This window comes from Podarcis filfolensis (assembly GCF_964270895.1).
Source record: "Podarcis filfolensis genome assembly, chromosome: 10".
Classification (NCBI taxonomy): Eukaryota; Metazoa; Chordata; class Lepidosauria; order Squamata; family Lacertidae; genus Podarcis; species Podarcis filfolensis.
Window position 1 is genome coordinate 50,076,625 of NC_139612.1, and position 14,131 is coordinate 50,090,755.

General features: G+C 42.7%; 1 protein-coding gene across 1 annotated transcript; it reads right to left on the reverse strand.

The window, feature by feature from the left end:
- Window positions 1-266: 266 nt before the first annotated feature.
- Window positions 267-13,469, reverse strand: FBXO7 (F-box protein 7). Its single transcript, XM_083574020.1, has 9 exons — window positions 13,106-13,469; window positions 10,567-10,870; window positions 9,482-9,709; window positions 7,984-8,125; window positions 6,687-6,770; window positions 4,543-4,635; window positions 1,934-2,110; window positions 1,576-1,613; window positions 267-952 (listed from the first exon to the last, which is right to left on the reverse strand). The coding sequence occupies exons 1-9, from the start codon at window positions 13,225-13,227 to the stop codon at window positions 590-592; spliced, it is 1,551 nt and encodes a 516-aa protein (XP_083430146.1). The 5' UTR covers window positions 13,228-13,469; the 3' UTR covers window positions 267-589.
- Window positions 13,470-14,131: the final 662 nt, after the last annotated feature.

Consider the following 14,131-nt stretch of genomic DNA (forward strand, 5'->3'; position numbering starts at 1 on the left):
GTTTGTGCATTGAAGCCCTGAACACCAAGTTTGCTTTTCAAGTAATAAAAAAGAGAAAAAAAGACTTAGCAACAGGTGGTATCTGAAAGCAAATCAAATCAGATACATTTTGGGGGCCATGGGCTTTCCATATGTCAGATGTTTCATGGAACAGGAAGTTCTCATGGAAGAGAAATCTAATCAGGCCAGCTATTCAGGGAAAATCACAACCACATTCATTTAATAGACCTATTTAAAGAAAAAGACAATCCAGACCAACATAATGCTTTGTGTTTAAAGTGCTCTTTATCTGATGTAGCTAAAGCCAACCACCGCTTTCTAAGAAGCAGTTTGCAGATGGTAACAAAAAGAATTAAAGTTTTCCCCAAAGTTCTTTCAGAAAAGTCTCTCCAGTTCCAAGGGAGGCAGCACTGGTCATTTGAATGGTGTTGAGCCCAAACCCCCAGAATCAAGATCTCCTAGTACATATGCACTGCCATAATTAAAAACGACAACAACCAGACACCTGAACCCTGTGGCTGAAATATCCTACGGTGTGAAAGCAAACCCATGAGCAGGTATGTTTAAAGCCCTAAAAACCAAGCTGCAGTCATATGAATGCACGGCGGTTATCAATCGGACGGACCCGACTGCCTCTTCCTCGGAGTGTGGGGCAAGGATCTGGAAGTGAATCAATGTGTTGCCTGAAAGTAAGGAAGGGATCTAAGGGAGAAAGCTGAGGAAGCTCCCTAACTCCAGAAAAGAGGGAGTGGATCGGGTCTACAATATATGGAGCTGATGGCCTTTCATCATGTTCACCACCAATGATCATTGGGGGATAAAGAGGATTGGGAAGGAAAGGATTGGGATATATCGAGTTAGGATGAAGTGGCACAGGAAGGAGAGGGGGTAGAAACATCATGTGTCGCCACCTCAGGGCTTCCTTCTTCTGCTTCCATTTTTTCTTGTAGAGCTGTGGAAAAAACAAATGAAAAAGGCTTAACCCTACCTATAATGATAAATACAATATGCATTTAAGTCCAACCATTATTCAAAGTATCACACTCCCCAACACAACTGCCCCCAAATCAAAGGGTGTTCTGAACAACTTCCTAGAATAGAGGAAGATGGCCAACAAGGCTGGTCTCCCTTTCTTTTCTTTAAATAGAATTCCCCCACCCCCAAAAAGGAGACCAGAGATTGTAGGACTCAGATTCCACAGAATATTATACAGGTTGGCATCAACTGAGTATTCAAGTACAAGTTTGTATCCTGTACTGATTGCACTTTTATTCAGCTTAGAAGCTAAGCCTATGCCTATTCTTAAAAACATGTACAGTGGTACCTCGGCTTACACACACTTCAGGTTACAGACTCCGCTAACCCGGAAGTAGTACCTTGGGTTAAGAACTTTACCTCAGGATGAGAACAGAAATCACATGCTGGCAGTGCAGAGACAGCGGGAGGCGACATAGCTAAAGTGGTGCCTCAGGTTAAGGATGGTTTCAGGTTAAGAACAGACCTCTGGAACTAATTAAGTTCATAACCAGAGACACCACTGTATTAGAATTTTTTAAAATCAAGAGAGTCACTCACTTCCTTCCAGTCTGTATCTCGGGGCCTGGTAACAGAATCTAAGCAGAAATCACAAATTAGAAATCAGTTTCTAATACAGCAATCCCATAAGACATTTCTGTACCGCAGAAAACATACTCCAGTTAATTCAGGAAGTTGGTACTGTGTTTTATATTAATTTTTTTAAAAAAATTAAAAACCTTCTAGCAGATACAATACCACAAGTGTCTCTGGTGGGTGCACCCTTTTATCCAATAACTATTCCTTGAATAGTTATAGCTATATTTGCCAGCTGCTCTCCACTTAATACAACTAGGTTTGGGGTCAAGCCTGCCATTTCACCTCAAAGCATCATAAGAGGAAGTGAGTAGGAATTCACCTCTAAAATCCCGCAGGTACACAAATCTCCACAGTAGTTGATCATTTGAAGCAGCATACAGGTCATGGCAAACAGCAGACAAAGATAAAAGTGAGCGGAAATCCAGGAGTCGGAGAATCCTTAGTTTCAGTTCCAGTGGAAGAACCACCAAGCCAAACACATCTGGGAGGTTCAAAGCTAGTTAAGACAGAATGGGGGTGGAGAAAATGGCATTATCCACAGTGCTGCTGTAATAAAATATAGTTTATTATAATATGGTTTATACAATCACAAACTGTTGTCAGATACAAGGCTTCCTGTTAAAATGCAGCTAGAAAACAGTGGCTTTCAGAACAAAAACCTCAAAATGAAAATAATTGTTTATCAAGGGAATGAACAATACAGTACCATGCCCTCTTTTATGACTTAGTAATGGCCTACAAAATGGTTGACAGGCCTCATTTTTTAAATGATGACAGTGCTTGAGAAACAATAAAGCCACCACTTAATACAAGCCAGTACAGTAAAGCACCACCAGTTCAAAATGAAATATAAACAGAGTACAATTGTACCTCAGTTTACGAACAGAATCCTTTCCAGAAGTCCGTTCTTAAACCAAAACCGTTCTTAAAGCGAGGCGCGCTTAACCTAATGAGGCCTCCCGCCACCAGTGCCCTTCCATCATTCAGATTCCATTCTTAGACTGAGGTAAAGTTCTCAAACTAGGACACTATTTCTGGTTTTGCGGAGTTTGTAAACAGAATCATTCATAAACCGGACTGTTCTTAAACTGAGGTACCACTCTAATATATTCAGCCTACATCTAATGTCCATCCTTTAGGCTCCATCACTAATGTGTCTAGTGAAGTGCCAGTAAAATACATGATTTTGCATGGGAAGGATCTCAGTTTCAATCCCTAATATCATCAGTAGAATATCCTTAACAGAAATACTAGGAAAACTGTCTCTCCAAGACCCTTTCAGGATGGTTACAACTGGAAAAGGCAGACCAACAGTCTGATTTATTAGTAGTAGTGTTTGGTTGGTCCTCTATGGAGGGTCTCCAATGGTCAGCTGTACATGTTCAATGCTACTAGTGGCTAGAGTTCAAAAGACAGAAGTCAGGAATTTGTCCAAGTGACTTACAAGCTCTACCACCACAAGCGACACCTAAATTTCTAAGGCAAAAACTGATGTTCTAAAGGGAGTAAAGGATCGCAGGGCAAGCTATGTGTTGTTTCTGTATCAGGTCCAGCTAACAGCCTGGCCAAGGAACTTCACTAACGCATCTCACACACATACACTCAGAAAATAGGTGTGCGGGCGGGGGGAGGGGGCGGCACTTAAGAAAAATAATTCTACCTCTCAGCTATTCCCATTGTAATCATATGGCCGGCTAATATTAAAGAGACCAAGTTTCTCTGGGAAAATTTGGCAGAGTGAATGGTTGTCCGCTATGGGACAAAACAGGTGAGACATTTGGCCTGAAGTTTGGCACTGTATATGTGAAACCAAGTTGCCGACCTGAAAGGAAGGGGTGCTGAGCCAGACTGGGGCAGTTGAATGGGAAGGAAGCTTTACACTCTGCCACAACTGGAAATTCCATTGTGGGAATAGTATGCGTGGCTGGGACAGGGGCTCCAGTTCCAGCCAGGACTATGGCAGAAGCAAAAGGCTAGAGCCCATCTCTTCTCTCCATGCCCCTACATACACACACACACTGGCCACCATTTGGGGGTTTTTTGCAATTAAATCATCTATGCAACACCAAACATAACATCTAATTTGGTCCTAACCACCAAACTCCTCTATGGCCTCAGAAATATACACACTGGACAAGCGCCACATCCCAGGTCTGGGAACCTAAATCTCAGGCAACTACAACATGACATTAGCTCTGCTCAATAAGCTGCATTCTATGGTTTTTCATCAGTCCAGGGATAGTGGGGGGAGAGAACCCATACAGATCAAAGCCAGCCTTTTATTGCTTTCTATATTCTCAAGCCACAGAGGAAACAGACTCTCCAGCTGGCTCAACAGAAGAGGTCTTTGCCCCTTAAATGAAACATGAATCTCTTTCAGACTTCAAAAGGCAGTTTCAGATTTTTATCTATTTTATTAACATTTCCCAAATTAGCACTTGGTACTTATTCAGTTTTGTAGGTCATTCACTGCAACCACGACTATACTTGAGGGATAGAAATATATTGATTTATGAATACTGGAAAGCACTGGAGGCTGGCTACCCAATCACCCGTAGGAATTGGATCCTTCCAGTGCTGGGACCCATCTTGATCACTTGAGATTAGAGGATGGGGTGAATCCTAAGCAGGAGCATCAGACCTTAGAAGCCAAGGATTCACACACTCACATGCCCATGAACACAGATACAAGGCTACAGAGTCTGTAGGCAAAGACAGTTTAGCATACCAGAAGTATGCAGTGCGTCTCAGTGGTGAGTTCCAAGCTGGTGGGTCTATGCACTTAATAACCAAAAGCAACATGGAAACTAATGGAGACGTCGGAGAAAGAGAATTGGCACTGCACTCTTAATATATTCTTTAGCCACTATGACAAAGCACTGTTTTCACAAAGGATCCACAATATGCTTCCTTCAGTGCTTTTCTTACCTTGCCGGGTAAAAGCCAGAAGAGGGTACACCAGACGATCTTTAAAGAGACGTGATAGCTTCTGAAGATCCTTATATATTCCTGCAACATTCGCTTTAAAAAAAAAAAAAAAGTTTGGACATCATAGGTTTGCAAATTCCCACTCACCCTATTTTCTACAGCAAATGTCACCTTTAAACAATTAAGCAGAAAAGGAGCTGATCTTATTTCAAATGTGATATACCACAACAATTACCATATTTTTGCGTGTATAAGACTAGGTTTTTTTCTTTTAAAAATATGTTTAAAATTGAGAGTTATCTTATACACAGATACAATCTCCCCCCATTTTCTTAATTTTGAGTCCACAAAAACAGGGGGCGTTTTATACACGGGGGCATGTTATACACAGAAAAATACAGTATGTTTCTCTGGGATAGTCAAGTTTTGTGTAGGCCAGTAGTCTTAATGGCCTTATTTGCAAGGTTGAATGATTATAGAGCAAGGGTAGCTAACATGGAACCCTTCAGATGTTGCTGGACTACAACTCCCATCACTCCTGACCACTGGCCATGCTGGCTAACGTTAGCTACCCCTGCAGTAGCGCATCTAGGTGAAAAGAGTCTGCTTTGACTACAAATTCAAGGTCCTGCCATTGGAGGGGAGGGGAGCGTAGAATATATGGAGCTGTATGCAATGAAGGCGTCCCAGCAGTGAAATGACTTCTGCTTGCACAACACGATCACTCTCCCTATCTTTATGTGGCTTCTGCTCCTCCCAAATCTGTTCCAGAGGGTTGGGGGAACTCCCAGAACAAATCTGGGAGTGCAGAGTCATGCAGGAAGAAGCAGCTCTGATCCACAGACAGAAGCCCTTGTGCTAATAGGATGACTTCACTGGCTATAACCCATTAGAGCAGTTATATAAAATAATAAACACTGAGGGAGTATTTTAAGACAAGAGCTAGTTATATGAAGCCCTATGTGAAATAGTTTCAATGCTGCAACTCCCTCTGCTGGCCAAATGTCCGTCATTACACAAGACTAAACCAAGCTAGCAGGCCAACTTGAAGACTTCTAGATTGACACCAGTTATGCTCAGAGTTCAGCCTTCCAGAAATGTGTAGCAGAGGGTGGGACAGGAGAGGAAGATCAGCACTGCACCACCCACTCCAGCCCTAACCTCCACCTTTTCACAGACTACGTCTCTACATAGCCACGAGTACAAGATTTCCCATTTGTGTCCTGGATAAATGGAAAGATACAGAGCATATATACAGAAGCCTATGTGTATTTGCATGGTCTATCTGCAGACTCATGGATGTCAGAAGCAAGGCCTGTAAAGTGGTGTTTACACATATACCTGCCCACCATTTCAGCATCAATGAAGACTTAAACAGCACTACAGTCATACCTCAGGTTACAGATGCTTCAAGTTGCATTTTTTTGGGTTACGGATGCGCCTAAACCTGGAAGTACTAGAACGGGTTACTTCCAGGTTTGGGGGTCGTGCATGCGCAGAAGCGCTAAATCGCAACCCGCTTGTGCACAGACGCACCGCTGCGGGTTGCAAACGTGCATCCCGCACAGACCATGTTCGCAACCCGAGCGTCCACTGTACTGTGTTTCATCTTTTAAATCCTCAAATTTATGAGGTTATCGGGGGGGGGGTCATTGCCCTACACTAAAATATTTGAGGAATATGAAGGATTGCCTGCTACAGACATCTTGCCATTTCTTGACTAACTTGATAATTATAGTGGATAACATCATTAATAAAGGATTATATTCCACTGCATGCTCAGAAAGGTTTTGTGGCAAGCAGTTGTCAGTTCCTCCTGCTTGCAACACACAAGGAATCTCTTCTGCACAACTGGCAGCCAATTATCTTTTTTCTTTGTGGTATCATCTTTCAGGGACCTCAAAATCTGCCTGGAGCACACAAGGTCTTCTGGAATCTCAAACACAGTTTCAGCAAACTGTGAAAAGACAACACAGTTACAAACTTGGAAGACATCTGCTGCCCTGCTTCGGCAGGCATTCCCCACTCATCTGTCAAATTTGCCCAAGCCCATTAATGCTTCATTTCACTGAAGACCAAGACTGACCACCTGAAAGTCAGGAGCACATTAAATTATGTATTGAAAAGTTATATATAAAAAGTACCCGAGTTCTCAAAACAAATGAATGATGTTGGCAGAAGCTGCAGCCTCTTCACACTTTTGATGTCATCAGCAATCTTTAACATTACTGCAAGAGACAAAGAGGACAATGAGAAAACATAAGGGGGGGTCATCCTCAAAATAAGAATCGACTTTTAGTTGCCAAAGAAAGCCTTATTCTGAATCCAATCTTTGCTCTATCTGCTTATGTTAAAGGTCCATTGGAATTCAATGACACTGAAATTTTACATTTATTGACTGCGAGTCAGGTCCATGAGATGGAAAAATATTAATCTGTTGATGAATAGTTTGAGATTTTGGAATATGGCATGTATAATCAAAGGGACGCGGGTGGCGCTGTGGGTTAAAGCCTCAGCGCCTAGGACTTGCCGATCGAAAGGTCGGCGGTTCGAATCCCCGCGGCGGGGTGCGCTCCCATCACTCGGTCCCAGCGCCTGCCCACCTAGCAGTTCGAAAGCACCCCGGGTGCAAGTAGATAAATAGGGACCGCTTACTAGCGGGAAGGTAAACGGCGTTTCCGTGTGCTGCGCTGGCTCGCCAGAGCAGCTTCGTCACGCTGGCCACGTGACCCGGAAGTGTCTCCGGACAGCACTGGCCCCCGGCCTCTTAAGTGAGATGGGCGCACAACCCTAGAGTCGGACACGACTGGCCCGTACGGGCAGGGGTACCTTTACCTTTATGTATAATCAAGATTACTAAAATGGTAAAAGGAAAAGAAACAGCAAAACGATTTGATTTATTGGGAAGCAGAGGCTCTGTTACGTACTGGAACAAGTGTTGAAGATGCAGCCCAGCTTCATTTTCTGTTGTGGGGATGATTTGATAACTTATTTATGCTTAACTGATTATTTCAGTTTACACCAAACAAATTACTGTAAAAGAGGCACTTGCTAGAAGCACTTAGTGCCAGCAGAAATGGACATAGTCAGCAGCATCTGTACAAGTCAGCTTTTCTATTATAGAATTATACTGAATAGTTGCATTACTATACCAATCAGAATTCACTAGCTCAGAAGTGAGTCACATATCTTAATAAAAATATCCAATTTCCATCCCAGAGGTAAAGTTACAGAGACATTTATTTAAGATGTCCTGTATTTCAATACAGAAAACCACCTTGGTTGTGCTTGATAGCCCACAGGTGCTGATGCCATAGCAGAAAATATTCAGACTCAATGGAAACTCATTTCAGGCTTCTGCTAGCATTGGAAGAAACTTGAGAGGCAAAGAGCGATAGTCACAAGGTAGCTTTCAACCAGAGTATTTTCAAGAACACTTACCATTGACAACAATAAGGTTCCCCAAAGTCACACAAGTAAGTGCAGCAAAGCCATTTTCACAGAGGGGGTGGGTATACTGCAGCTTATAGACACCTTTGCTTCTCCAGTTCTCAGGCATCGATGTTGCCTTTGCTTCTGTCCCCTGGAAATGGAGGGAAAAAAACAGTTACTGTGACAGTCCCCACCCTCCTCTCTTCCTGAAAAGTGATATTTCCATAAAACTAGAGACTGACTAGGCCAAAGACTTTTATTCTGAACGTTTGAATTCTGCAATGTTTGTAGCTAACACTGCAGGGGTCAGGATATCACAGCAGTACAATTTATACTGCCCTGTCTTGTACTGTACAATCCAAGCTGGGCTGGAACAGAAGGGACTCAGGTAGGGAGCAGACGTTCTCAGGACCTAAATTTAGACAGACAGCAAGACACATCTAAATCCACCAATTCAAATGGTCTTACATAAGTCTGAAAAAAACCTTTTCTTAGGATTTCTCATGTGACTGTCAAGCAAATATTTGGTGGTGGGGGCTTTCAAAGAGCATTTTTTTAAAATTCAAGACATTGAACTGAATGCAAATTAAAACTATCATACCAAAAAATTCAGTAGGCTCCATCAAATCAAAGCCAGTGTATTTTGTGTTTAACCTACTTTACAGATGTTTTGAAACTTCTCAATTTGGTTTCTTATGTGGGGACTTTACAGAGTTGATAATACTTGTTGTGATGGTACATGGACGTGATTTCATAGTTTACTATAAATATTTATACATCCATCAACCATGTCCAAGACAACTAGCATCAAATACAAAAAATAAGACATTTAAAATAAAATTCAAAGATTCTGCATGTAGGAAGGATATTTTTAACAAAATGTTGATAATTTTACATTTTTCTGGGGATATTACTTTACTTTAAAGAAGTGCTGCCCACCCCAAGCTTTCTAGATGGAAAGGAGCAAAATATGGGGATGGGGAATAAATAAAAAAACCTTTTCCAGTTCCAATAATCTTTGCTTAATGAAGGCAGAGCTCTTAACCAAAAATCCCTTTAGACACTTTCTCTCCACCCACAAGCTTATATTCACATGCTCCCTGCCTTACCACCTCAATTATAACCTGCAAGTTATCTTCACTAGTATCCAGCCCAAAAGAAAATCCACAAAAATCTCCTAATATGCAAGCACACAGGGCCCCCAGTGTAGACTTCAAGGTAGCTCCCTGGAAAGACGAGTTTGTAAATCAGGAGTTATCCTCATGAATGTGTACTTCCTCACATTACAGACGCATCTAATGCAAGTCATGGTTCCTCACACATCAGACACAAACTATGGCTTGAACCTGAGTTGGTATACTGTGGGGACAAGAGAACGTGGCCTCTGTTAATCAGTAGATGGGAGAGGAGATGAAGCTACCAGGATCAACTAGCACAGTGCAACATTACTATCCCCCCCTCCCCATTGAGTTTCAGAGGAAGCTGGTCTTTCACTTTTTTTGCTTACTTGAGGTATGTAACCCGTCTCCATCATGATAAGATGTATCAAAACAATCAAGGCATCGTTGGCACTGGTACACTCTGCAGCGTGGTAAAGGGTCTGAAGTGAGTGCGGCACTTGCCCATCTGTAGCTTCAGAGCAAAGCATTGGCTCTGAAGGGTAGGAACCAACAGCTTCAGGAATATCAAGGTCACCTGAGACAGTCTCTGGAGCAAACTCCTGGCTGGATTCTACCTTGAAAGGAGAGCAGCAGAAACAGGGGATTCAAAAAGTAGCCATAATAAGCATGAGAGAAAGCAAAACAACATGATCTAGGTTTCAGACTATCTGCGGTTTGTGGTAGTAATGCTGCCAATACAGTTGGGTATTTGGAAAAAGCCTGGTCCGTAAAATGATGTGTATGCCTCAGTATAAATATGTAACCCATGCAGTTAACTTTGCTTTTCTTGCAGTTCTGATACCAAATTTGTAATAACCTTGAACAACCAAAGGCTCCCTCCCTATAGACCAGGAAGCCCTGTCATTATTTGGGATTGATCATCTTTGCTGTGAGTCCTGGAAGACCTGCTCCCTCTGCCTTGCTGGCCTTTTTCCGCCTGGCCTGGGAGAGTGGGGCCCTGACTGACTGTGGCTACAAAAACAAAGGCTGCTGATCATACTATTGGGTTGTGGTATTGTTTGGGGGGGGCATTACTGGGAGGAGAGTTGTTGCTGTTATTGAGAATATATTTTTTTTGTATCTTTATTTTTACATTTTATTATGATTTATGTGGAAATGGTTCAACTTTGTTGTACATTTTTTGATGTTTTATTTATTGATATTTATTTATTGAGAAGTTTATGACTTCTCTTGTTATGTTTGCAGTTATGTCACATTCTTCATGTTATAAGCCGATGTATATATACCTAGTATACCCAGTTGTGGGAACTGATCAAGAGAAAAATTAATAATGGGTGGCTTTCCATAACACAGGTGGTATTTCTCATGTGGTTTAAGCTGCTACACATTTCTCCTCTATTCTTTTCACAAAAGACACAGCATTTAAAAAAAATAAAATAAGTGAGAGCGTCTTTAGTTCCTATGGACTTACCGTACTGTCACTCATTTGGACATCATCTTGGACTTCATGGTCTGCTACGTGCCTGTTGCTTTTTTCATTATCTGGGCTCCTGGGCTGGCTTTGGCATGGATCTGAAGTAGATGATGATGATTCATGATTCTGTGATGGATGCACAGATGAGGAAATAGATGTAGGTAATCTGGGTGCAGCATCAGCCTCTTCTAACACCAGACATATCAAGTCTCCTGAAACAACCCCCAACGATGTTAGGGTTTCCTGCTCTCCTGTGAGGGAGTCTTTCTTGTTCAAGGTTATTACAACCTTGGAATCAGAACTGCAAAAAAACAAAACAAGAAACAAAAATTAACTGTATGAGGAACATGTATTGAGACATATACACCATTTTGCAAACCAAGCTATTTCTAAATACCCAACTCTATCAGCTACATCACCACCACAATGCAAACAGCAGATAATGTGTGAAACCTGTGTCATGTTGTTTCTCCCATGTCTGTTATGGTTACTGTAGCCCATTGCCAGCATGCATATGGTCATAAGCATCCTATATGGATGGAACCAGACACACTGGAGTGAAGCTTTTCCAGATAGAGGATCATATTAGACCAGTAGAAAGCTATTTGATTTTTATGTTTACATCCCACCTTTGCTCAAAGGAGCTCATGATGACATACAGTTCTCTTCCTCCCCATTTTTTTCATCACAAGTACCCTGTGAGGCAGGTTAAGTTGAGAGCAGCCCAAGGTCATGGGGGAGTACATTCCAGACCCACACAGAATCACACACCCTTCTTACACAGATTCACATATGCTAATTATTCCCCATGGAAACAGGGACAAATATTGAGTGTAATTACTAAGAATTAAAGATGTCACCTTCCATTTTCTTAACTTTTTTATGAAGTTAATTTTTTTAGGAAAAAGTTCTCCAACACCTTTGAATTATCCAGACTGTGCAGAAGACAAAAATAACTCCCTAATTCCAGATATAAACATCACTGTTTGCTGAAACTGCAAGCCGTGCTTTAAGGCTATTCTCTAACATAATGCAAGTGTAACCTGAAAATGGCATGTATTCCACTGTGCAATGTGTGGGTTGCTTTTTGCATGTTTGCAAGGAACACAGATCTATCTCTCTGCTGAGACATATACCCTCTGTTTCCTTCCTGCAAAAGAATGTGCTTCAACTGCACAACTCCTCTCCACTGAACACCTGATGGGTGGGAAGTGAACCAGAGCCATGGTTTGGGCAATTGTGAACAAGTTAGTGAGCCTCAGGGTCACACATTCACCCTCTACATGCAAAAACATGTGACAGAGAACTTCCACTTTCACTTTAGAATCAACCACAGTTCATTAGTAACTGCAGCAGGTAAATTATTAGTTCCAAAATAATGGTGGAAGGAATCAGCAATGCATGTTTTGTTAATAACACAGCTGTAGCAAATGTAACGGTTCTGTCTTCTAATTCAATTTATACTTTAAATGTATAGCAACCAAGTTCTCTCAAAGCCAGCTGCCTGCAGTATTCCACCTCCAGGAGCCACAGCTGTTTCACTTATCATTCACTTGCACACACACAGTAATAAGCAGCGATAGTGTTGTTAGTTCTGCTGTAGTCAATAAACGAAACTGTGCTCTTGGCTTTCAGTTTCACATGTGCCAAACAGCTCCGCAAGGCCTCATTTTTCTACAGGTCAGTTTTGGGAACTCTTCCCTTATCCCAGTACCAGCAAATTAACATTGTATAAATGCAGTAAGATACAACAACAACAACAACAAAATATTACAGTCGCAGACCAGCATAAGATACAAACATGTGAATAAAAGAAAGCACATAAGACTTAGAAGAGGAGAGGGATAAAAACGAACAGTTAAAAGTGATTATAACTTACATAAACTTAGAGCAGATAAGAGAAGAAAGACAAGCAGTTAAGGGAGGGAAGGTGAAGAAGCACAGGGGCCTTGCATTATGGGCCTTCAGTTTGGGTCTGATTTGTGATAAAGATAAAGCCAATCGAAGAGAGAAGTGAATGGAAACTCTCACCCATTATTTTATTCCTGCATCTATACATGACTCCTAAAAAGTATGACAGGGTGTACTACATATACACATACATATACATATGCATATACATATGCATACACATATATATACTGTATATATACATAGACACAGACACACAAACACACGTTGTTAGCCTCCATTATTTCCTTTTGACAAATGGATATACAGCCTCCACTCTTTGCCATCGCCACTGTATCGCATTGGACAATTTTTTCGTTCTTCTGTAAGCAGCGCAGCGCGCCAAAGTTTTTAAGTATGATAAATATGCCTTATGTACCCCAAATTAGACGCCTTCACCCTGCCAAAAAATGGGGGAACCCACGACCTTCCCGGCGGCAAAGAAGCTGCTCCCCTGGGCCCACAGGTGACTTCGAGCGAGCCCAGCAAAGGCGGCCGCGAAAGCTACTACTGCCCGCGAGGCTCCTCACTCGTGACGCACTAGACCCCCCTCACACACACCTCCCCGCCACGGTTCACACGTTACCTGTAACCGCAAGAGGGCAAGAGCGTCTGGCAGATGTGCGCGCGCAGGTCCCCCAGAGTTGGCTCCTCCCCTGGCAACTCCAGCAGAACCGTTCGCTTCAGCATCCGCACGCGGAGCTTCATGGCGGCGAGTCTTTCCCCGCCGCCTCCCCGCAGGAGACGAACCAGGGCCCTCAGCGACGGCGACGGCGGCAGCGACGTAGAAAGAAGCCACTGCGGGCGCGGGGGCTTCTGGGTGCCGTTGTTGTTGTTCGTGGTTTTGGTTGGTTGAAGCGCCGCCTCCTTCACCCGCCGCCCCGCCCCCGAGACGCCGCGAGGGCCCGCCCCTTGGCCTTCCCGGCCTCGCCAGCCGCGGCAGTCGAACGACCCCGGAAGCCAACGATGCTCCATCGACTACTCGGTTTTCTTCGGAATACCAGTTTGCCCTGCCTCAGTAACAGGGCATGGGGAAAGTCTGCCTTCCCGTCGATCGATAACATCTGTATTCTGTGCTCTTACTTTCAAGCACTTGTGTGCAATTCTCTGGCGGCTGCACATGTGCAATACATTGAAGAGGGTTTTAAGCTGTGCCTCCATTTATACGCAACTTTTATATTTGTATATAAACTCAAATATTAAAAAATAAAATAAAACCAACCAACTCTCCAGTAATCTCCTTCAAATGCAATCAAATCTGCTTTAAGCGCTGAGCCTCTGGAACTTTTCGAAGCCCCATCTGCACTATACAGTGGTACCTCAGGTTAAGAACTTAATTCGTTCTGGAGGTCTGTTCTTAACCTGAAACTGTTCTTAACCTGAGGTACCATTTTAGCTAATGGGGCCTCCTGCTGCCACTGTGCCGCCACTGTGTGATTTCTGTTCTTATCCTGAAGCAAAGTTCTTAACCTGAGGTACCATTTCTGGGTTAGTGGAGTCTGTAACTTGAAGTGTCTGTAACCCGAGGTACCACTGTACATTTAAAGCTGTTTTGCACCGCTTCCCATGGAACTCACAATAATTCTAGCTCTGTGAAGATCTACACTTCCCA